A 26,280-nucleotide genomic window follows, 5' to 3' on the forward strand; every position below is an offset into this window, starting at 1 on the left:
GGTCACGGGGTTGTATGGATATCGGCTTTATGTGTATGTGAGATCATTTGCCAGCCTTGTTGCAGACGGCGCTCCAAGCCTTAGACAGCCGTCAAGGCAAGGTCAAGAGGGCACGCTCTCCAATACCAATACCAATACCAATGGCCATATTAACACCAGTTCCCATTCCGATAATCAACTCAAGTCCAAGGCTTAACTTCAACTCCAGCCGCAAGACCATCTTAGGCCGCAGTCAAGTTCAAAGTCGCGTCGAATCGAGACCGAGACAAGGAAGTGAACAATGCGATAAACGGACGAGCAATAAGCAAACACAATTGGTAAAACGACACCGAAAACTCTGTTGTTTCTGTCGATTATTATGAATTTGTTTTCCATTTTGCTTTGGCTCATTTTTTGTTAAGTGCACATTCGGCCATCTGAGGCCCCCGACAACCTCCAGCAACGCCAAATGCCACTCCATCGGCAACCTACAACCCTACAATTGTTGTTTCTCGTGTGTTTTGTTTTCATGTTGTTAACTTGTTTCGGTTTGAGAGTCTGTGAAGCACTCGACATGCAAGCAACACGCTGAGACCTCTTTTTTTATGTCCTTTAAATATGCCAAACTCTTTGTGATTGGAGTATATCTAATACTCTTCATAAGTAGAAATTATATTGGATATTTTGTATCTCTCGTTCAATATTATCTTGTCTTTGTTACTTAACCTTGCACTCGCTCTTTTCTCACTTTTTTTATGTTCCCTTATTCCTCTTCTTTCCAGGCAACTCTCGCCTTTCTATGCCATTTTCATAGCCCTGCCTTCATCGCATTTTGATTCCTATTCCTTTCATCTTCTCTATATCGATTCCGTCTCTCATTCGCTCCACTTTCTGGAAGCCCTCTACATACTCGTGCCATCTCTCGCCTTTCTATGCGATTTTCATTATGTTCTCAAGCCTTTCGTTTTTGTACATCACGTGCTGCTCTTATCTCATTCTCTAGCTTTTGCCATCTTCTTGGCACTTTCTGAGCTCTTCTTCTAACTATCGCCTTTCAATGCGGTTTTTATAGACTTGCCTTCACGCAATTTCCGTATGCTTCCAACTCTTTTGCTTCCTCTATTGTACATCGATTCCTTCTCTCATCTCATTCTCAACTACCTGCCAGCCCTATTCCTGCCTCTTTCGCACATCGATTTCTGCTCTCATTCTCTCAATTTCTTCTTCGCATTCGCAAAGCTCCTCCACTAACTATTGCCCTTCTCCAGTATTTTCGTAATCGTCAAGCTTAAATATTCTAGATATACATTTTTTACATCTTCATTATTGATTCGTATTTTCATTAACCTTTATGAATGAATCATTTATAAGCCTTCATTAGCAACATTAGCGGTCATCGCTGAGATTGCCTTTGCAGGGGAACAGATCGGAGGTCAGCCATGTAACCAGGTGATTCAATTAAATGCATTATATGCATTATAGCGCCAATCAAGTTTTTTTCTCCATCTCTTTTTCTCTCTCTCTCATTTTTCTACGCGTTCGACTTTCAAAATTGCGCAGCGTGAAAAACATTGAATGAAAAGGCGATGAGGAAATTGTTGCTGCTGCTGCCTCTGCTGCTACGCTTCTCAATCCCAACAGAATCTGTTTCCCTAGCCAGCATTGTGCCTTAAATGTTTTGATTCCACTTACCTCCGAGTCAAGTCCCAAACTGGTTTATCGACTTTTCGTTTGTTCTACACACTCACACACACACACACACACACACTAAGAAAGAGTGCAGGTACTGAACGACAACATGGGAAATTAACTTGGCTTGATGATCGACAAACCAAGTTAAGTGAACTCAAGCTGAATTAAGTAATGAACAAAAACCGCATTTTGTTTGGACTTGTGTAAAAATAAACAAACTTATATAATCGGATATTGTATTATCATATTTATTCTTATATAATATTATATATATTATTTAGCTTGATTTAACATATATATAATTTTGCCATATGCATATCTCGAATGACATTCAATATTGTTTTTAAGAATATCACATTTTCATTTAGCGAGCGACTACTGTATTCAGTTTGGCAACTATCTGCGTTTTTTGCAGCAGCGATGACTCAGTCGAGAAGTCTGAGCTGATTAGATAAAAGCCATTGGCACATGTCAGCTGATAGATATTCCGACTGATATAGACTATAGTCAATTAGTATGTTTGATAGCAGCGTTAACTGATACGAAATATTGTTTCGTTGCGCCTTTTGTTCATGTTATGGCATCTGAATCGGAATCGAATTCGGTATCTGAATTCGAATCTGCATCCAAATCCGAATCTGAATCTGAATCGGCATCTGCAACCAAATCAGAGCATGACTGACTGCAAGACTTGATGATTTACTATAATGTATTTAGTGTAATTTAACAGTGTAATTTAGAACTGCTATTGCTAACTGTAAAGCCAGTTAAACGGGCCGCGAAAACTGCATTTTTAATTACGCCCAACAACACGACGAACGAATCACAAGGCAAACAGTAAAATGCCTAACTATTTCAATTGTTGTTGTCAAAACAGCTAACAACGACTTCTAAGAGAAGTCAAGCCAATTTACAAATACGACAAAAAAAAAAATAAAATAAATAAAAAGAACAGGGAAACAAGAAGCAAACGAAAACAGTCAGAACTCTTTACGCAAAGCAATTAAAATGCTCCAAGTTAGTAAGAGAATACGCGAAATAAACAAATATAGGTAGGTAGAGCTATGTTTATTAAAAATTATATAATATTGTAAAGTTTCTTGAATTCATTATCAAATTTTCAAGTATTAATTACACATGTATTCACCTCGGAGTACTTAATTCATTTTCAATATAAATCAACCCATACTCTTATAGTAATAGTAACTACTATTCGCAAGATATAATTCTTTTAAGAGTAAATATACACATACAAATTCATTGTGATATAAAAGGATTCAATTTGCATTGCATTTGCATTTTTAAGACAATTTATTTCCCCGCTATGACCCAAATGTAAGAGCCCAAACACTTGGCCTCATTCGGCTGGTAAATTGAATATTAAAGGGCTTGGCTTAGCTTGGTATTGCCTGGTATTGGCAGCACACTTAGACATCAATTTTGGTTAAGAGCAAATATACTCTCGCTCAACTCGCTCGGTTACCAAAGCAGCAAGGATTAATGCCTATAATTTGGGGCAAGGAGCTGCAGTCTCGAGGCAATAATTCAGCTGCCCAGGCAAAAGTTTGTTTTGCTGTTTCGTTGCCAAGTGCGTTTCCAATTGCGTTTCTTGCAATTGCCAGCTGCCACAACAACAACAGCAGCAACAGCAGCAACAGCAACAGTAACAGCAACAACAATAACAAGAACTACTTAAAGTGAACAGCAACAACCATAAAGCAACGGGTTTTAATGCTTTGGGTGCTTTGGTCATGCTCGACTAAGTAGGCGCGCGCATTTAACGGTGTTTTATTATTTAGCGCTATTGTTGTCGTTGTTATGCCTGCAGCTGATGCACTCAAAGCAATATACATATACATACATAAGCATACATATACATAAATGTATTTCTCTTTAAACTATTACTAGCATGTGTGAAATTACCTGCAATTTCAATTGCACAAAGCGACGCGCATAATTGCCAAGTTCTCTAATTGCTGCGGATTTTATTGTTAGTTGTCGTCCTTCTTGGCAGCCAGAAAACAAACAACAAATAATAAGAAACAACAACAACAACAAAAAAAAAGTAAAACAAAAAAGAATTAAAGATGTGAACGAGAAAACTCACACGCACATGTGTTCATATCTAACTGTGGGAGTGTGAGCGAAACAGGACTTGTCGTCTCTTTGTTGTTTGACTTCTGCACGAGCGTGCTTTATTGATTTTTAGCACAGGTTCACAATCCACACACACACACACACACAAAAACACGAGCGAAAAGGCACAGGAAGGAACACACCCTGCTGCTCCTGCAGCGACGGCATGTGTATCTGTCTCCCTAGGATATAAAGTGTGAAGAACAGCAGCGTGCGCTAATTAGGCTGAGCACTGACACAGCAGCTCAATTCAAAAGTCAGCTCAGACCGACAAGTGTATTAGCCGACCTTTGGCGACACAACAATTGGTGCAAACAATTTTAGCTAAGACATGGACAATAGCGCATGATATTAACTCACTTTTGTTTATTGCATTTTCTCTTTATTATTTAACTAACGAACAATTTACAAATATTCGCGCGCGTCGAATTACACGCAAAACAACAACAAAAAAATAGTCACACACTTTAAACGCGCGCAACGGTCGCGATCCGCGGTACGTCCGATTCGGTTGGTATTGTGTTTTCTTCTGTAGCTAACGGCGGGTGGCTAATCGTTATCGCCATACGCGCTTGGTCCAATTGAAAGCTATCGATGCATCGTTTGCAATAATCGATAGATATGTCGGGAGACATCGTTGAAATTATCCATCACTAACGGCTTCTACTTTTTTTATCGAGTTATAAATGCATTTACTAGCAGGAAGAAAGTGATTAATATGTATTAAATGGTAATTTACCGTGTAATTATTGCAAAGTGCAAAAGTGTTCTTAAAATACATATGAAATCGTTATAGTTATTACTGTGTTGTGCACAAACCCAAATGAAATGTATTTATTTCAAGTCGGTGGGGGGGGTGAATCGCCACCCAAAAAGATAGAAAATACGCATTGTTATGCTGTCCATTGTTGTTGTTGCTGGTGTTGCTGTTGTTGTCGCTGCTATTACTGGCGGGCACGTTAAATGTTCTTGGTGGGGAGCTATACGGCTATTGTCGTTCACACCAAACCTTGCAAATATATTGATTTTTAACAATACTCTATGCCAATACCACGCACACTGTGAATCAATATACATACACAAACATATATACATTTACATGTACATTTATATACACAAATACAGATATATTGTATGTGTATGTGTGCATGGCGCTTTTTGATGTCATCTAATTCGAATCACTGCGCTGCCCCATAAGATAAGTAGACGTTGACAGATGGTCGCACTGCATTCGGAGCGGAGGCGGGGAGCGCCATGAAATCCAAAAACAAAACAACCGGCGGCTGCAGCGTCCTATTTAAAGTCCGACAGCCGTACGGTATATATTTGCTAGAGTCAACATGGCTCACGCTAGAAACCATTAGCTAAAAGTCTAGGTGTTTAAGAAGTAGAAGTCAAGCTCAAAAAAACTTGATGAAAATTCAATCATGAATCATAATGTTGAGTAAATTCAAATCTGTGAATAATGCAACAATAATGATTATAAGTCATTGCACATAATACATGTACATATGTATGTGTGTCTGTATGTGCCTTAAGCAATCCGAGAAAAAGTAGAATTACTGCTCAACTTTTATTTTTATATTTTTTTAACATTAATTATAGTCTGGTTCTCTGCAGCGAGCGCACACTGTAGTTTGAGTCACATTACATTCACACGCTGTCTAGCACGGCGCTTGTTTCGGATGCGGCAGCTTCCTGTTGAACTTTTTATTTTGTTCCTATTTTATTTTTAAAGGCCAAGTTTACGTGCGCAAATTCATAAAAAACGAAAACGAAAAAAATAAAAATAACGGAACGCACACACAGTAGGAGTGAAAATTACGTTTACACGTGTGCCATGTCTCGATGTTCTTGCAGCCCATTTGTGCATTGATTTTTGTGCCAGCAGCTAATAAGAATAACAATAACAATAGCAATAATAAATAATATTAATAGCACAAACAGCTGCCCCAGCTGGTGGAACTGCATTCGGAATGATTCAGAGATAACTCAGAGTATTAGATCATCGAAAGACAGAGAGGTGTGCACAGATAATTGGCCTCGTTTATGCTAATCACGGTGTCTGTTCTCTCCTCCAGGCAACTGACTCCGAGCATAGCATGTCAGCGGCAGTCGAAATTTCCACTGGCTGCTGAAAGGTAGACTTAAGACTCGCGCCACACAGCGTCGTGGTCAAGTGCAGCTAACTATCGGGATGAACTCGTGCAGCGACAGTAGCAACGAGTCGATGGAGCGGAACGTGAATCACGTGGCGTCGGGCACCCACTCGGAGCTGCACATGAACTTTGGCGCTGCGTGCAAGCCAGCTTCGCAGGAGCGCTACGTCTGGGAGATGCGCACACGTAGCCCAAATGTGACGCCAGCCAGCACTGTGTTGAATTCGCCGGATCTGAATGCTGAGCTGCAGTATACGCCGATGCATCATCACCAGGCTTTCGAGCGGGTATCGCCGCCCCATCAGCTGCCCGGCTACATGGGCTCACAGCACCAACAACAGCAACAACAACAACAACAGCAGCAACAATCGGGCTACTATTACCAGCGTCCGCATCCGCACCAGATACGCCTGGGCCGCAGCCCGGGCAGCAGCCAGTTTGAGGCGGAGGTGAGGTGAACCCCATAACTTTGCCAAGTTCCCCGATAATCTGTTTTCTTTATATAACCTTTAGGGCATAGCGAGTCCCGGCTCGCCAACCGACGTGGGAAAGGCCGATGGGCAGTGCTTGCGCGATGGCGAAATCGTTGTGTTTGACGACATCGACACAAACTGGATGAATAAGTCGGCAGCACTGACAGCCGCAGAAAGGGACAGCAACGAGGATGTTCTGAAGGTCACCAAGATGATTGGGCAGCTGCCCATAGCCGAATATGAGGGCTCCCCGCGTCGTTTTGGCAACCAGCAAGTGGCTGCCAAGGGCGCTTGCTGTCCGCGACGACCGCCTGGCTTTCCGCAACGTGTCTCACCCACAAAGCAACGCTTGGATAACAACGTTAAGACATCCGTTGGCAATCTAATTGATCTGATAGACCACGAGGGCACGTCCGCAACGGCAGCCTCGAAGACGCCCACTTTTGATTATCTGTACGAGTTCTCGGAGACTCGCAAAGTGCTCGAGGAGTTCTTTAAGGGCAATCCCGACGACGACGAGAAGCGCTTCACGGATTACACTACGGAAAGTGGAGACGATGTGGCCAGTTCGGTAAGGCTCCTCCAGAGGAAATCAGACAGTGAAATCTTTGCTCAATTCTCCCCATCCAATACAGGACATACAGCCGCGCGTGTGCGAAGTGGACAAACATATCGAGCAAGCCTACATAGGCCAGCGTCTAGCTAGAATACCCAAAGACGAACTCTACATGGTCCATCGTTCGCCCAGGATGCAGGTTAGTGGGTCAAAGAGTCATAGGTGGCACACATATGCATATGTGTAAATGTAATATATATTTGTGTAAATATTAAATATTGTTTGGTGTTGTATGCTGCCCCACTGTTATTTCCATGACCTCAACTGTATTTAAAAGTAATACTCCACCACACAAACCAAACCTAATGAAACACTACTTTTCCCCGATAGAAAATGCAAAAATGCTCACTCTCATTCAAAATAGAATGTATAGAAGAAAAACGCGAAAGCATCCTTAACAAACGTTACTTTAACGAAATGCATTGAGCATTGACTGTTCGTGGAAACAGTAGCAGTTAAAGAAAATAAATAATAGTAAATTTTAAAAATATCGCATGCACAGAAAGAGTAATTAGTTATAGTTAAATTTGATTGATTTATATAATTCGAGTGTTTGTTTAGTTTTTGTGTTCAGATTGAATGAAGCATTGCTCGGTAAAAATGAGAAATAGACCTGTTAGACCTTAAAAAGGGATAACCTTATAATGAAAACATCTATTCCATGACAGATAGTGTTCAATTAATGTCCTACATTTTGAGAATTTTTCGTTCCGAAGTACTCCTTAATTCATATCAAAAGACAACTTTATTATTATTCGATTCAAGTAGGTTATCCACTACTGAATTTATGAGCACAACTGCATATATGTATATCGTATTATTAAATTGAAAACTTTCTAATGCAACCTTACTTCCATTCACAGGCGAACGAGCACAATGCCTACCAGGAGCACAACGACATCGAGCTGTACATCGATTCGAACAGTCGCAGCAGCGGCGACCTGGCCGACACTGAGCTGGAGGCGAATCTGCGGCGGCATTCGCGTAATTTTACGCTGTCCCCGGAGACGACAGACTACGACTCGAACTGTGGCGATCTGGACAGCCTATCGAACGATATCAACTGCGCCACAACTGACTATGGCAAGCTCTACACCAGCATGCCGGTGCTGGAGGATGGTCTCAGCAGTGGCCATGCTTCGGACACCGAGAACAATGTCTCTGTCGTCTGTGACAAGGCGCCGCAGCAGCCTCAAACACAGCTGCAGCCACAACAGCAGCAGCAGCAGCTGCTGCAGCATCCGCAAATCAAACCTGAGCACGAGCACAATGGCAACGGCGACAGCGAGCGACTGCCGATCGAACACAACAGCATCGCACCGACCGAGACGGCTGCAGCAGTAGCTGATATCACGCAGCCGATCGACTTCGCAGCAGCGCTGTCAGCGCAAACGCCGCTGCCTACGTCGCCAACGGCCACTCCACCGCTGGAGCAATGCGAAGAGGAGCCGCAGCTGAACGATGGCAATAATGCTGATAGCGACAATCCCGCAGACTCGCATTACGGTCCAGTCTATGCAGCAGCTCTGGCATCAACAGTCGCCGCGACTGCGAATGCGACCGCGACTGTGACAACCGGCAATAAGCCAGCAGCAATCGCACCGCCAGTCGAAATACAAGAGGCCATGAAAGAGATTCGTTCGGCCCTGCAGCGCGCCAAGGCGCAGCCGGACAAACTGAAGTTCTGCGATGAAGTGCTGCCCGCGGATCCGGATTCGCCGGTATGGGTACCGCGCAAGGGCGCCACGACAACGGCAACAGCTGGACGCCACGAAGATGAGGAAGCCGACACAGATCTCGAAACGGATCGGCTGCTAGGCGAGAAGGACTTCTTTGCCGAACAGGTGAGCGATATAGGCCAACTCGCATTAGCAGACATGATCGAACTGCCCTTTTGTTCTTCTAGACATTGGCCCTAGCTGGAGCCGCCGACAGCAATGCCAACGGCCTGATCAATACCAACAGCAGCAGCCTGAATATCAGCGACAACAACAGCAATCCCAAGCCGCAAACGTACTCGTCGGCCACCATACGGCAGGGCATTGGCACCTCGCTGACGCCCAACTCCCCGGACATTTGCCAGATTGTGGGCAATGCGGACGTTTCGATCAGTTCGCCGGAGAAACTGCAATACACAAAGAGCCCAACGGGATCCATCAAATCGCTGAAAGACTCGGCCAACTGCGACAAGAAAACCCATTCGCGAAATAAGGAAGGTGTGTATATGTGACCGTGTGTGTGTGTGCGAATTTATTCGACTGTGCGTTGCTAATGGAAACGCCCCATAAAATTAAAACCGAACAATCATTTTGTTCTCTCTTTTCTTCTGAATCAATTTTGACATTCACGTTTTTTCTTTGCCAACTGCTGCATATTGCAATTTTCATTTGTGTATTTGATGGTGTGATGCCTGCCATGTAAGTGGATGTGCTCTCTCTCTCTCACTATCTCTATCCCTATCTGTTTCATTATATCATAAATAAGTAGAAGCAGTTTGGTTAGTTCTAGCAACGAAATGAAATATTAGTAGAGAACTAAAATAATTAATTGGGCTCAGAATAAACTAGTGATTGTAAATAATATTATAAATTAAGACTGAAAAATTATAAATAGAGTTATATAGTAGGAAAAGTAACCTTTAAACACTCAAAATATTACTTTATAATGATGCCCTTACTATAGAGCCCATCGATATTAACATGGTTCTCATAGTTTAATTTGAATTATTAAAGATAATATACCAATAGGCTGATATGGAAAGGTCTTAAATCGAAGAATGAAAACAAGATGAGGCTATGAGCTGTGCAATCTGTTTTTGATACTAGATAAATAGAAACTTTAAAGAGCAGAGGCGATAAATAATAATAAAAGGTGTGAAAACATAAGAATAAATTTAATATATAAAAAATTTAAATTCAAAGTTATTGTAAATATTTGTTATTCCATATTGGTATATTAATTCGAATATATACTTAAGCATGTAAACAATGTAGGGCTCTGTAGTTGAGGTAGTGTAGCATATATAACTTTTCCCTTATATCGTATATATTGCACGTAAAACAGCTTGAATTGAATCAATCACCGAAAAAGGCCACAATATTAACAGTTTGCTCTTTCGAATCGATCAGGTTTCTTGGAACCCAAAGTGCTTATTGAGGGCGTACTTTTTCGGGCCCGCTACCTGGGCTCCACGCAGCTGGTGTGCGAGGGTCAGCCGACCAAGTCGACGCGCATGATGCAAGCCGAGGAGGCCGTCTCCCGCATCAAGGTATGTGCCCCTAGCTCATTGAACTCATGTCCAGTTGCGTCCCATTTAGCATATGCTTGGTCTATTGTCGCCTCTTTGTCTATAATGCATCTCGCTTTTCTCGCCCACAACCACACCCCTAAATTAACCCATGCTGCGTAATCCTCGATATCTTTAGGCTTTGGTAAGCAACAAACACAAATCAAAATTTTAGATCACAATTATTTGTTTTGCATCACGTTTGCAAGTGACTGACGAGACGGTTTCATTTGTTGCCAGGCGCCAGAGGGCGAAAGTCAGCCGAGCACCGAAGTGGATCTGTTCATATCAACCGAGAAGATAATGGTGCTCAACACGGACCTCAAGGAGATCATGATGGACCACGCCCTGCGCACCATCTCCTACATAGCCGACATTGGCGACCTGGTAGTGCTGATGGCGCGGCGCCGCTTTATACCCAATGGCGGTGGCGTTGTCGTTGACTCGCTGTCGACCTCGAGCCCGGGAGAGACCATCGAGGGCGAGTCGCTGAAGGAGAGCAGCGGCAGTAACAAGGAGAGCAGCTCGTCGAATAAGCACAATCGCACGCCCAAAATGATATGCCATGTATTTGAGAGCGACGAGGCGCAGTTTATAGCGCAGTCCATCGGGCAGGCGTTTCAGGTGGCCTACATGGAGTTCTTGAAAGCGAACGGCATCGAAAACGAGAACTTGGCCAAAGAAATGGACTACCAGGAGGTGCTCAACAGCCAGGAGATATTCGGCGACGAGCTGGAGATATTCGCCAAAAAGGAGCTGCAGAAGGAAGTTGTGGTACCCAAGGCGAAGGGCGAAATTCTGGGCGTTGTTATTGTGGAGAGTGGCTGGGGCTCGATGCTGCCAACGGTGGTTATTGCCAATCTGATGTCCGGCGGTGCAGCCGCTCGCTGCGGCCAGCTGAACATTGGCGATCAGCTAATCGCCATTAACGGCATGAGTCTTGTCGGTCTGCCGCTATCCACCTGCCAGACCTACATACGCAATGCCAAGAATCAAACTGCCGTCAAGTTTACCGTAGTGCCCTGTCCGCCTGTCGTTGAGGTGAAGATCCTGCGGCCCAAGGCGCTCTTTCAGCTCGGCTTCAGCGTGCAAAACGGTGTGGTAAGTGCCATGCGTCAATATTTCCCAGCCGAAAAGAAAATGGTTACCGTTTTGTGTTCTCAACAGATTTGCAGCCTGTTGCGTGGCGGCATCGCGGAGCGCGGCGGTGTACGAGTTGGCCATCGCATCATTGAGATTAACAATCAAAGTGTGGTTGCTGTTCCCCACGATACCATCGTCAAGTTGTTGTCCTCATCTGTGGGCGAGGTACACAAACACAAATCTCTCTCTCTCTATATATATATGCATATATACATATGTACATCTGTGACTAAATTTATAAATTTTTCATTGGTTTTTCTTGATAGATTTTGATGAAAACTATGCCTACGTCCATGTTTCGTCTGCTAACCGGCCAGGAGACGCCAATTTATATCTAACTCAAGCGTTATATAATTATGCTTATGCACCTCTCAGCACAGACACACACACACACGCACACACACAGATACTGACAGAGATACACTAAGATAACTCGTCGTATGTCTGTTGTTTATACAGTCCAACATGCTTTAATTGAATTATCTGAATGTACTCTCATTTACCCAAGCACCACAAATAACACTCAATCAACCGAAGCCGCAATTACAAACAGGAACTAGCCATACTCAACCCAGTAATACTAAGCACTCGCTTAAGATTTGCTTTGTATTTCAAGTTTTGTTTCAATGTTTTGATTTGTTCTCGATGTACATGAAAAAGACTGAATTTTGTGTTTTGCGTACATGTGTGAGAGTAAGTGTGTGTATGTGTGTGTGTGTGTGTGTGTTGCTTAAGGCATACATATAGAAAAAATTGTTTATATACAAAATACTCGAGTTTTGAGTGTTTGAAGACATTGAGAGACACAGTTGGAAGCAGCAAAAGCGATATTAAGAAAGAGATGGAGAGAACGAGCCGGAGAGCGAGAGGGAGACAGAAAGCGTGCGTGTGTGCGAGTAGGATGGAGGCAATACTCTAAAAGGATTTATTTTCGTTGCCAATGCGATAAACAGCAATAATTTATAATTTAATTATTTAGTATTGATTAGGTTTATTAACTACATTTATAATTTGCAGTAATGCCAAATATCAAATATGAGCTGAGATTTCGTTGAATTGTTTTCGTCATTTATATGGATATTATTTTTTGTATATGTATATGTATATGATTAACACATTATTGTACTGTGCGTATTGAATGTCAAAAATATACTTAATATAGCTTAAGTAAGATGCCTGGTTAACAACAACTAACAAACAGTAAACCGTAAGCCGTAAGCCGTAAGCCGTGAACAGTAAACAGTAAACAGTAAAATTTAAAGAGTAAACAAAACAAAATGCATTTAATTTAGCGTCGTCAAAACAAATGTGTATAATTACAATAAAAGTGCTTTGCGAAATGTGCACTAATTATCAATGGATGTCATTTGAAATGTAACAGAAATAGGTGAGCCGCTGAGCAATAAAATATAAATAACAATAAAAGCAAATAACAACAGTAATATCAAGAACAATAAGGTGTGCATTGAATTATTTGTGTTAAGCTACGACATAGTAAACGAAAACTTATATTAAAAAGAGCTTATTTTTGCTATAATTGTCAAACAGCACCAGAAGGCAAAGTTAAACGCAACTTTATAAGTACATGCATATATATATAAATATTAAACAATTGAAAAGCAAAGCAAACGGCATGCGACTGAGCATGCATGTAATTATTAATTAATACAAAGCGGATGGCAAGATGAGAATATTTCAGATATTGCTAAATGTGCAGGTAATCACAAGTTCACATGTATACAACAAAATATACATACATACGTATTCATTAACAATTATAAATACTATATATGTAACTAATCGTTCGCAATGGCATTATTTTTGCAACAAACACACAGAGCCGGCGGCGAGCAAGCAAGTTAAATAAATAATAAATTTATATAGTTACAATTAACAGATAGCTCATGTATACAGACGTTAATGAAACTCTATTGCTAAACGCCTAAACCAATTAACTATCACATTGTATACTATCTAATACTATTTATTTATTAACATCAGATCGAATACAAAACGACAAGCAAATCGAGTCCATCAACAAAACATTTCGAATTCGATCCGAGGGCCATTCAGGTGAAGCGCAGCTTATTTTGCCATTAAAAAAAATATAATAATAATAATAAAAAAAGACAAAAAAAATATATAAATATTTCTATATATATGTATAACATGCTAAAAATAACAAATTTCAACTTAACTCGGCAAAAAGTGACATTAAAGTAAATACATACAAAATGCATTACATATTTATTAATTAAAACGCAACTAAAATGGTTTTTTCTTCCTGTGGTGGGGGTAACTTTGAGTTCACTGGTGGGTTTTTAGACCTCGACTATTGACTGACTATTTAGACTATGGAAAATGCGAGTTGGCGATATAATAATTTGGCCAACATGTTACATCCCACTCAATTTCGTATCCACATAGATTAGCATATGGGAGCTCCACACCATTGCGAAATGCTCGATTCTTATGTGAAATTCCAGAGTCTTCTCTCTCCCTAATACATTCACATGCAGCAAAGCATGCAAATTCCATTTGTTGCCCTCAGAGAGCAGCATACCAAAAAATCATAAAAGGGTTTTCTATGCTCCTGCAAAAGTGTAGTATTTCCTTTTCAATTTTTGTGAGCAGTGTATGAAGGCGCTGAGAGTCAGGCACACCTTGGTCATCTGTATGAGCATTTACTTATGTGCCTGCCTAGTTCCCTGTTGAAATTGTAAAAACCCGCAATTCGAACTTGTTTGATCCTCTGCACTTCCAAGTGATAGACTTTGACCAATATTAAGCATTTTATTTATTTTTTCCTCGAAAATGCAAAATCGGATTTTGATTTCAATTTCATTTGCTGGCCGCAGTTGCAATCCAATAAAAAGAGTTAATCTTTTGGGCCAGATGCAAATTCGCATGCTGTACGCGGCATAAAAAATGCATCAGAAACTTGACCCAACTTGATTACAGGCTGTGAATTTGCAAACATCTAGTCTAACACTTTGCTAACGCTAGAAGTGAGTGGAACCGACTGCGTAATACTCATTCACAGCCTACCAACTCTCTATACTTTTGAGTTAATGAACAAGAATGTATGAAAAATGTTCTAATTAATCGGTCAGTCATTAAGCTAGCCTATTAATCAGTTGTCATTCAACTGCAATCAGTGAATCATTCAATTAATCACTAACCGAATTTTAGTCAATTAATCAGTGCATCACTCAGTATATCAGTCAAATATTCTTTCAGTCAGTCGGTTACTTAGGCAGTCAGTCAATTAATCAGTCATTGTGCTATGCAATCAGTCAATCAAATAGCTACTCATTCAGTCAGTCCCTTAGTCAATCAATCACTTATTCAGATACTCAATTAGTTAGTCAATCAGTCAGCTGATCAGTCAGCCAATCAGTCATTCAATAAGTCATTCGTTAGTCAGTCAACCTTACAATTAATCAATTGGTCAATCAGCCAGTCAGTCAGTTATTCCTTCAGTCAATCATCGCTCATTCAATCAGTTAGTCAATTAGTCAGTTACTCAATCAGGCAGTCAGTTAGTCAATCTATCAGTCAGGCAATATCGTACTAGAGCATCATCTAGTTGTGCAGTTTCCACCGAAAGAAGTGTTCGTTGTGCTTTTCCATTTTGCTGAAATGTTAAAAGTGTAAAACTTGTCCGCTAACAACTACATACATATGTACATACATGTATGTACGTGTTGGACAACATGGCAGAACTCACACTTTTTATGCCACCCTCCAGCTCGACAAAGTTGCGCGAAGGCAAACGCGAGCGTGACTGTGGCAAATACTGTTAGAGGCGAAAGGCACTAACGTGGCTAACCCTCCTTGCTCTTCTTGCTGGAAGTTTGGGTTTGCAACAAGCACAAAGTAGAGCATGCTCCTTTTTTATACCCTAAAATATTTGAAAATGGGTATATATACAACAGAAAGAATATATAATATGGGTAAATATATTTAGATAAGTATATATACTGGGTTGTCCATACTCGACTGACCCGATAACTCTTTGGGCCCATTCTAATAGACGAGGCTTGTCCATAGGCAAAATTTTGTGGGTCAATAAATGTAAGTAAACGCGGATAGTTCGTTGTAATGGGGTCCGAGCACCGCCCAACTGCAGAGAATGTCCTTGGTCGCTTTTGATTTGGCCTCTTTGGATTAAAACAAAACATCGAAAATATTTCTAACAAACGTTTAATGGTAATGGACTCATTGTAAAAGTCTGCTTGGACTGAAGCTTCCAACGCGAAAAACTAAGCTCAAGGAAGTTCATTAGGCTAAGTAACGATGATTTCGCCTAATATATTGCTCCCAATAATAAAAACAATGTAAAATAATTATCAAAATAATATTATTTACCTTTAAAATTATCTTCTGGGAGGTTACTTCTGCCACACAGAAATAGAGATCCCAAAAGAGAAAAGAAAATCACTTGAGGCCAAATAAGGACTGTAAAGAAGAAAAAGATAGAAGCTCTTGATGAGGAACTTTGATTTTAATCGAATATCCTGAGCCAGATATATTGTTATTTTTGGTATGTATTGAAATAAACCTGTAATTGTTTTCTGTTCACAGATGTCGGATTAATCGAAAGTTTTAAAGCAACATTTTTTACATGCATTCGCCCTTTTTTATTCGAAATTCTTTCTTTGTGTCATTTTTGTGGCTGGCCGCTGGCCTCACATGGCTATTAACGTAGTTATTGTCTTTGGGATTATAAAATGACAAGAACAACAACATTGCCCAAGAGTCCCTTGCATTTGACTATGGCACAGATATACAGATTTACGAATAAATGTTGCCAAAATAGGATATTCGATATACAGTTTGACACAAAAGTGTTTTCACATGGGGAAAAAAAAGCATTTTTGTTCTTTGACATTAAAAAAAACTACTAAATGTGATATCCCAATATGAATCCACATGTCCCGCATGCATCCTGGCGAATGTTAGACGTCTTTTCTCATAATTCGACGACAACAATGGTTTTTTCCGCGCAACTCGGAATGCAAACTCGTTCCTTTTTAGGGCTCTGCGGATACTTTCGCGGGATATGTCAATACGACATTCTTCCTGCAGCCCCCTGGCAAGCGTTCTGGTCGAAATTGTTGGGTTATCATTAACTTTCCTGGCCAGAATACGCTCGGCCCTATCTGTTAACGCCCGAAGTCGTCCAGTTGAATGCCTTGGCTCCAGTGTTTCATTGTTTTCTGCGCGGCTTAAAATATTGTAAATGGTCCTCTTCGATATTATAAACATTTCTGCGATCTCCGCCACTGATTTTCCTATGGAGTGGTTATAATAAACCATGAATCATGTCAAATGACAATCGCTTCCCTGGCATTCTTAATTTGTTTAAATTTTTTGAAGATTGAATCGATTTTTACAAAATATGACGAAATTGTTCAGAACCTATGTTCTATGTTCTATGTTAGCCACAATTGTGCACATTGAAATCGCCGAAAACAACGGTAAATGCGAATTCAGCAGTAAGAGGAAATAAAGAATAGCATGTGTGCAAACACTTTCGTGTCAGTTGAATTTGAATATCTTTTATGTTGTTATTGTTATTTAAGCCTATGTTAATAGTTTTTTAATTTTTTTAAAGTTATTTTTGTAAGACAACAAATTGAAAAACATAATGTAATTTTTAAAAAATTTGAAATATTACATTTAGTAGATTTTTTTTAAGGTCAAAGAACAAAAATGCTATTTTTTTCCCAAGTGAAAACACTTTCGTGTCAAACTGTATATACTACTAAATGAAATATCTAATTATATATATATATATATATATATAAATGACTTCAACGAATATATTTGACTACTAAATGCAATATCATATATTTCATTCTTATAGCGTTTCTTTAAATTTGCATGCTGTATAAAAACTCGTATGGTCCTTACTATGACCCAAAAAGAGCAATCATAGTACAGATAGAAGTATATATCGTTTATTATTATCAAAGTAAAAATATAAATATTGAAAAATATTTTCCAGTGATCCGAAATTTTATCGGAATAAAATGTAGAATAACATGGCAAGTCATCGAAAGTTTAAACAGAGTCCTTAGATCGTTGGAATTATCTTATATATTATACACAATAATATGACCATAGCGTCTTTAGCAATTGCTGATTTGATTGTCCTATCTATATAAATATATAAGTATATAATCAGCTTGGAAAATTTTGAAAATTTCTGTGTAACATCCCATGTTGATCTCCTGCTTTTTTCTAAACTGATCTCAAGAGATTTCCTAGGTTTCTTTAACGATGCTCAATACATATAATGAACGATACTTGATATAGAGTCTAAGAAAATATACTGCAACAAATTGAAATCTGCTTATTTCTTTTATCTATTGCAGCTTTTTGTCGTAAACTTTATAGCGCCAAAAACCTTTACTAACAACCTAGCTGCGGTTTATTTAAATGTTATGTAAGATCTGTATGTAAGATCTACGTGTATAAATAGAACAGAAGAGAAAATAATGTCAAAAAGTCTTGAAAGTAAATAAAACTAGCTTTTCTTTTTGAAATACTTCACATATTTATATAAATGAAACACCTTACATAACGTATATATAGTGTACTCATACTCTAGCCAAATCGATATAGTCTACAGAGCTATTCCTTACAATGATTTGTATTCAAATTATTGTCTTCACATGCCATCGTGCAGTGTCTGCCTTCAGCCTTTTTATGGCATACTTTTCAGCGCCGCCATTACAAAGATACACACACACACACCACATTCTCACACACATCACATTCTCACAGACAGTTACATACATATATCGCTTTTAACATTACATTTGCTTTGCGAGTAGTTTTCGCTCTGTTGTTGCTCTTTTCGCTTTCGGCTGTTGCCACAAAATGTAATTTAACACAGGCGCTCGTATTCTTTGTCTTGTTGTCTCTGTCCACCTACCCACGGGCTTGCCTCCCGCTCAGTTTCATTGCTTGGCTACCTTGCTCTCTCTTTCTCGCTTGCTGCTGTTGCTGTTGTCGATGGCATTTTTTCACGATGCATAACAGGCACTTGTCACATTTTGTTGGGTTTTTGTTAATTTGCTGGGGCTTTGAAATGTTTATGGCACATTCGAGTGGCTGAAAAACGAGAAAACGACAGAGAGAAAGAGAGAAAGAGAGCAAGAGAAATTTGTATTTTTTTGGCTAAATCACACGCAAGTGGCTGCCAAACCCAGGCGGACAGCCATTAAAATCAGCCATAATGCATTTAAAACACTCTCCACAGCTGCAGGCAGTGCATATTCTCCGAAAGTGTCATCGAGCTTTCGACCAAACGCCCCCCTTCAAGTGAGCGAGTGTCAGGGGTTTGCCTTTAACCTCAACAAAATCAACTCTTAAGTGTGGACAATTCAAATAAATTTTCTATTTTCCTAATAAATTATAGAACCAGGTCAGCGTCCGCTAAAGGTAAGTGCCTAACTAGGAGATACCCTGAGGACGTGCAAGATATGTTCATAATATATCATATTATGATTTCATAAAAATGATTAAAATTATTTCATAAGTTTCTATTTCAAGTCTCCTGTTTGTGGGTTGAGTCACTCCTTCTTTTATCTGGGACAAACATTAGAACAAAACAAATATACTCTGAATTTCATATTTTCAGAGGTTTCAGGGTATGCAAATATTTGTGTCGAATAAATAAATTTGTCTAGTTAATTACATTAATTTAAGCAGCTTAAAGCGAATTGAAACACTTGGGAAAATAATTGATACGTGTTTAACACAAATTAAATTATCAATCACTCTTAAAAAAAAAAATGACTATAACGAGCAGATGTAAATATATTCTCGCACATCTTTACCATATTTAATGCCCAGCTATTTTCTTTTGAATTCTACTTTGCTTGGAAGCAATTTCATTATTGCCTATTTTAAACTAATTTAGCACAGCAGCTATGATAAATTATTTTTAGGAAAAATAATGTTTATTATTTATGGAAGAAGAAAAATGTTTAAATTTGACTCGAATATTTCATAAATGGTCGAAGGAAGATTAAAATAGTATCTCAAGAGCAGCTGAGCAACTGAAAATTATTTTCTGAAGTGCTTCGAGGAGTGCCAAGAGCAGTGAATGGGGATTCATTTGAAGGGCATGAAAATGATGATATTCATGAATGAAAAAATAAACTTTAATAACCAGCACAAAATCTCATAGGAGGTGCTCAACTAGAAGATTCCCAGAAATAATAATTCCAACCATTAATCTGTGAGTTATAAATAAAGCGCGGGTCTAACAGAAACTTGATTGCATGTATACCAAAAATGAAAGAAGTAAGAAGGCTCTAGTCGAGACTGCTCGACTAGAGACACCCTGAACCCTCCAAGCTGATATTCTAATCATTCACACATACATATACATGCATCCAGACACACGTATAACAACGCGCTCTGCTAACGGCGCAGTAAGCAGCGACTGCGCTGCAATGTTGGTAATATTATACGCATTTATTTGTTGAATAATTTAATTTCTAGACCTACAATCTTAAGGAAACTTTCAAACGTCAATCATAATGCTCAAACGTATGTACATTCCAAAGCACAAGTCTCTAGTACTTGAAATACGTTTTTTACAAATTGGGGGCAAAGGGGGCGTGGTATCCAAAATCTGTACACAGTAAATCTGAAGGTCTAATAGTATTCCAATGAGGCTGAAAAAGCTAAATCAATTTTTCGATTATTCTCGATAAAAAAGTTATCGGATGATTTATCGTAAAAGTAAGACAAACTCGTGGCAGACCCAACAAAGTATATATATTCTTGATCAGGGCGACGAGCTGAATCGATATATCCCTGTCCGTCCGTCAGTATGCAAGGACGTGTGTACCATACGTAGTACGAGTTTGCTTTATTTTTTCGATAGCTCATCCGATAATAATAATCGAAAAATTTATTTTGTTATTTTTTTAGCCTAATTTTAACACTTTTAGACTCGGAGTCTTCAAATTTGCGATGGATATAAAGATAATCGATACAAAGATTTTGTAGTTTACAGATTTTGGATACCACACCCCCTTCTCCCCCAATTTGTAAAAAACGCATTTCAAGTACTTGTGCTTTGGAATGTACACACATATTCACCATATAATTACGCTCAGAAAGTTTCATTAAGATCGTATGTCTACAAAAGAAATTATTCAACCAATAAATTCTCATAATATGGCCTACACTGCAGCGCAGCCCAAGCGCAGTCGCTGCTTACTGCGCCGTCAGCAGAGCGTAGTCTTATGCGTGCGTGTGTATGTATGTGTGCATAAAAAAAGTGCAGAATGATTAGAATATCAGATTAGAGGGTTCAGGGTATCTCCTAGTCGAGCATTCTCGACAGGAGCCTTCTTACTTGTTTTTAAATAAACTCTGCTTCAATCAAGTCCTTAGCCCCCTGAGCTCGACGTGTGCATAAATATGGATAGGCGGACAGGACTAAGTCAACTCAGTTCGTCGTCCTGATCAAGAATGTTAAGGTACAAAGCCATCATACTATTAATTCCCAGCAGACCTCATATACGAAACTTTTTAAATTGGGAATTAAATATTCTATTGGTCAACTTAACTTGAGAGCTCTGCAGCGTCCTGCTCTACCTTTAGCTTCGAGACTCAAAATTTAATATATAAATTAAATAGAATGTTTAACTTGAACATAAATCTCTGCAATCCTCTTCTCACTTACTTACGCTCCATTTTTACAGACAGATAATTTCAAAGACAGCTTATGACTGTCTCTTAAATTATATTCGAAAGCAGCTTTCTGTCTGAAACAGCAGCGTAAGCCATTTATAAATTATTTTGTCTTAATAATCAATTCATTATGTCGCCTTTGGTTCGGTTTTCTTTGCCACTTTTTGGGGCACCGAGGCTGTTCCCTCTCCGGCCTATTCTACTTTTGTGCGCCGTGCACATTTCCCATGCTGTGGCGGCTTTTAACTTGGTCAAATTAATAATAAAAAGTTTTCTGCTCTAAATATCATTGGCTTCGTAAACATCAACTTTGAATTTAATTATGTGCCTGGCATGAGTGCTTCCAGTTCTAGGAAATGCTTCAGCACAATACCAATACCGTTCCCGTTGCCCAAAGTCCATTAAAAAGTACAAATAGATATAAATAAGTTATAAACGTGCCGTAAGTGTGTCGGGTAAGGCCACGAGGTAGGTTTAAATGGAAAAAGCAGAAAATGAACAGAAATTGCGAATGCCGAAATTAAATAGGTTTATACCCTGCCAGTTGACTATTTGTGAGTCTGAGCCATGTCAGGAGCGTAGGGGAGGACTATCATAATAATCAGCACTTGCTTTGGGAAACTATGTGAATGGGATATTACTGAGCAACTCAAGTCTTAATTGATTTTTTGCATCTAAAATCGCATTGGTATAAGCGATCCACAGAATCATTCAGAAAATTATGCTTACATATTTCATAACCTGATATCCTTCTGCATACCACACGACATCGGGTTTACTTTCAGATGACTGCAGCTAGGCAGCTAACAAGTCTGGAATTCCACGGGGCATCATTTCGGCTAAGGTTACGCATATAAATCTTGGCCAAAAATATATATTGAGCTGGCACAGAGCACATACTTGAGCAACGCTGCGTATACTTATTAATAATTGAGCACTTTTGCTCTGTGCGCTTCTGCTGGCATCTGGACATCGAGTTAGTGTCGCCAAGGCCATTTCCGTTTCCGCTAATTGCTGCAAGCTGCGAATCTGTGCAGTCGACTCATCTGACTGTGAAATCTCTTCAATTAAATAGCCGAATGACCTTGGCTGTGCTCGGGCATCCTTCACCTCCTACCCCCCACCACCTCATTCACTTCAATCGGACATTTCAGACAAGTAGGTGCAAAATCCATAAATATAAAGCGGCGTGGCCAATGCCCAAGTTATACAATGGAGAGCTGACCAAGTTTATATATTAATAAATAACAGCCCGATGTGGTCCATAAAATGATATATCGACCACAAAAATATGTATATATATGTACTATATAACAAAAGTTTACATATATCAATGTCGATTTCATTTTTGCCAAGAACTGCCTAACACATCTGCTATTTTATACCCTTTACCTCGACAAAATGGGGTATATTTATGGTGATGAAAATACAGAAAATAAAAATAAAAAATGTATTAACAAGAATATCTTTGTATTTTAGAGCCATGTCACTTTGAGTGATATATAATTTTGTATATATTTTAATAAATAATAATACAAATCTATTTTAAATTTGGTAGACATTTAGCTACCTAAATTTCCTAAGCATGAAATACAATACAAATCTGCTAGTCAGACCGTTTCACTGTCTTATTTTCTCTATTGTTTTTGCTGTATAGTTTTACAGCTGGCACCCATTTTAGAGAGCGATTCGGGGTATATTGGTTTTGGTAAAGTGTATGCATTAAGTATATATGCATGTATGTCTTTTCGCCTGTCTGTTTGTTGGCCAGTTCATCCTTCTGTTGACAAACTTTTCATTCTTTCCGATAACTTTCGTTCCTTGTTATCAAGATTTAGACAAGGTCCTTAACCTCTAACTTGAAAACAAATTCAGCAATATGTCCTAAATTTCGCATATAATTAATATTATGGGAAATCCATTCCATTCTGCCGGAGTTGTAAAGAATACATAGACTTGGTCCAACTTGAATGCCATAATTATTCTCTTCATTAGGAAAGCACTGGTGGAATAAAACTTATTCAATAACTTTTATAACAACTTTGGTGAGAGGGGTATCTCCTAGTCGGTCAATCCGGCCCTGGCACACTTTGACTGAGTTTTTTCGTCGTACTTGCTGCGTCGTTGCCTTGGGTACTGCCTTTTAGTGCTGGGAGAGTTGTTGGTGCAGTTATGAGGCGCTATATTGTCGCCTAAGTGCGACGGGTCCAAGAACCTGCCCGCACATATGGCAGGCGGCATTCGAAGTTTATTATTTTAAGTGAAATATTTTTGGTGCGGTTAGCACAGCGCACACAAGATGGCACACACACTAGTACACACATGAATTGTGCACATAAATATATGTATGCATGTACATGTATGTATTTACATTTATATAGCCGCAAAGTGTGCATAAATAAAGCGCTGTAATATTTAGATTACTAATATAACAGCACTACACATACCTTATTTATAACCGATGCGGTCGCGTTAACAGTGAATGCTCGATGTGTGGCTGTATGTGTACGCACCTCACTCACACAATCGCACACCGGCCAGACTTGTGTCGATGTCCATGGCCGAGGTGGGTCAATCGTCCACATAAATTGTCATGCATAGCTCAACCAACATCTGTGACAACAACAGCATCCACACAGTGCACGTGGACCGGTCCTTGCCTATTTAGTCAATTTATGAGCTACTCTCGTTTTCCACAAGATTGTTGGCATAACTTGGGCAACTTCAGCAGGGCTTCATATAGCTCTCCCACCTGGGCACTTAGGCTTTGCCCTACTGCATTAAGCTCTGATGAATGCAGTAAAAGTGCTTTCCTCTGGAAAAGAACTAGAAACTTTTACGTAAAGGTAGAAAAATAAGAGAAAGAATGAAATAATGAGACTAAGAATGAAATAATGAGAATGAGAATGAGAATGGGAATGAGAATAATAGTGAAAGTGACAAAGAGAATGAGAATAAGAATGAGAAAGAGAATGAGATTGAGAATGCGAATGAGAATGTGAACGAGAACGAGAATGAGAATGAGAATAAGAATGAGAATGAAAAAGAGAATGAGATTGAGAATGCGAATGAGAATGAAATTGAGAATGAGATTGCGAATGAGAATGAGAAACAGAATGAGAATGAAAATAAAAATGGGAATGAGATTAAAAATGTGAATGAGAATGGGAATGAAAATGAGAATGAATATGAGAAACAAGAAAGAAAAGGAGAAACACAAGGAGAAAGAGAAAGAGAAATAGAATGACTATAAAAATGAAAATGAAAGAGAGAAAATAAGGAAAAAGAAGAAAGAGAAAACAACAGATGAATAAAGGAAAGAAGAAGGAGAAATTGAGAAATAGAAGCAGTTCAAAAAATAGTAAACGAAAGAGAGAGAGAAAGAGAAAATATAAAATTGGAAGAAGATAAAAGGAGATAAAGAGAATAGAAAAGTAATAGAAACAGAGAAAGGGACAGTTAGCGAAGCTCAACTGCGATTTTATTTGAAATTCGATTCTATACCAAAATTCGTTGTTATTTAATTTCTAAGATTTAAATTAAATTACAATTTTAAAGGGAAAGATAAAATTCAATATTAATTTGTAAATTTTTATATTTTCAAAAATGTGCAAATTAAATGTAATATTAAATTTTTGCTTACAGCTTGATAACAAATAAATTGTTTCGGCACGCTAGCGGGAAGAGATATAGTTATGTGTGTGGGATGTACTTTTACATTTCATATAAGCTATAGGTAGCATGGGGCCCATAAAGCAAACAAGGACATTTTATTTTTCATTCTTCTGGTTTCTTTTTACCGCTAATAACGTTAATCGGCTCTCTGCTCCTGGAATGCCAAGAGAACATTCTGGCAGTGAAGACAGTTAAGTGAGCTGCAGCCTTGAGCATAACTTATTTTGGCTGCGTTAGGTTATTTAAATCAACTTTTATTAGAGACGCTATAAAAAGAAACAGAGTTTAAGAGTAATATTCATAATGTTAATAAAACAATGTTAAGTAAGTGATATCTATTCGGGATTGCTGGACTTTGAATTACCTTATACCGCATATCCGAGTTATAGAAAGAGATTTAATTAAATATTGATAGAGGAACGTATCGGAGGGTGTATGGTTGGCTGTATGCGTAAATAATAGATCACATAAATATTGGAGTTTAGAATTTCCACAAGCCAAAGTTAATTAAAAGACCATCAGTAAAATATTCAGTTCGCCGGCCAACTGCACCTCCTACATTGCAATTAATAAATATTTCATTGCATTTGAATATCGAAGCAGCTATAACGACTCGGCCTAGCTGATGCCACATTTGCCTTGTTCAGCTGATGTCAGTGAACTCAAAGTTGGGGACAGAGCGCGACCAGAAGCTGAAGCGAGCGGCACACGTCAAGTTTAAAGAACTTGACACGCCAACAACAACTACAAAAATGGAAAAAAAAAACAATAACAAAAACGAAAACCGCACCGCGCCGCATCGAACTGTGCCCGGCGGCATGAGTAGTACTCGTGAAATTCATTTCATTCATAAATCGCAGCCGACTGCGACGACAGTCGACGGGGAAGTTTATCCGCGCAGGCGCCTCGGCAACTGTTCCCAGCTGGGGCGCCTGCCGCGCACAGGGGCGCCATACTGGGCACAGCAGCGAATACTGGGCACAGCCCTCCGCAATAGCGGGTGAAGCGGGCTGGGGCTGCAGTCAGGCAGACTTAAGAGAGCAGACGCTCTCTTAACTTGGACAGCTATACTGGGTACAGTCTGAAGTCGCTTGCAGCCCGGCTCTGGCCATTGTGCCGGCTGTCTATTTGTCTGGCTGAGCAAATGCAGCATGCAATTATTTAAAGGACTGTTGAGCCTTTCAGCTTGAGCTGAACCACAGATGGGCTCTAATATGTTTACAGGCTGCACACACACATGGCCTTTATCATTTAATGAATTCAAATTGTTTGCTCTTGACAAGCGAGCGGTTAACTGCCAGTTAAAGTGCAAAGAGTTCAGATAGGGCTTTATGACAGCGACTGTTGATTGTAAAACTTTTACGTCCTTATTGGGCTCTTAAGCTAATTGCCAGA

At 39.4% G+C, this 26,280-nt stretch overlaps 2 protein-coding genes across 11 annotated transcripts in view; one reads left to right on the top strand and one right to left on the bottom strand.

The window, feature by feature from the left end:
- The window catches only part of LOC108619346 (uncharacterized), a 30,003-nt gene extending 25,651 nt beyond the window's left edge, over window positions 1–4,352 (bottom strand). For 3 of the 9 annotated variants that reach the window (XM_089475767.1, XM_089475760.1, XM_089475764.1), the window contains exon 1: window positions 4,168–4,351. The gene's annotated coding sequence lies outside the window, so the exon portion shown is untranslated. The other 6 variants (XM_089475761.1, XM_018015884.2, XM_089475763.1 and 3 more) reach the window with 6 other exon arrangements.
- Window positions 4,353–4,385: 33 nt separating this feature from the next.
- On the top strand, window positions 4,386–13,744 carry X11L (amyloid-beta A4 precursor protein-binding family A member X11L). Of its 2 annotated transcripts, none has more exons than XM_018015870.2 (10): window positions 4,386–4,537; window positions 5,889–6,415; window positions 6,480–7,010; window positions 7,075–7,194; window positions 7,919–8,899; window positions 8,962–9,271; window positions 10,184–10,323; window positions 10,582–11,442; window positions 11,509–11,649; window positions 11,751–13,744. In XM_018015870.2, exons 2-10 carry the CDS (start codon window positions 6,005–6,007, stop codon window positions 11,820–11,822), a joined length of 3,567 nt encoding a protein of 1,188 aa, XP_017871359.1. In that variant the 5' UTR covers window positions 4,386–4,537; window positions 5,889–6,004; the 3' UTR covers window positions 11,823–13,744. The 2 variants fall into 2 exon arrangements, with proteins under 2 accessions (XP_017871359.1, XP_017871363.1); XM_018015874.2 differs by having other exon boundaries at window positions 10,202–10,323.
- Window positions 13,745–26,280: the final 12,536 nt, after the last annotated feature.

This window comes from Drosophila arizonae, chromosome X (assembly GCF_054131065.1).
Source record: "Drosophila arizonae isolate 15081-1271.41 chromosome X, UAZ_ARI_1.0, whole genome shotgun sequence".
NCBI classification, from domain to species: Eukaryota; Metazoa; Arthropoda; class Insecta; order Diptera; family Drosophilidae; genus Drosophila; species Drosophila arizonae.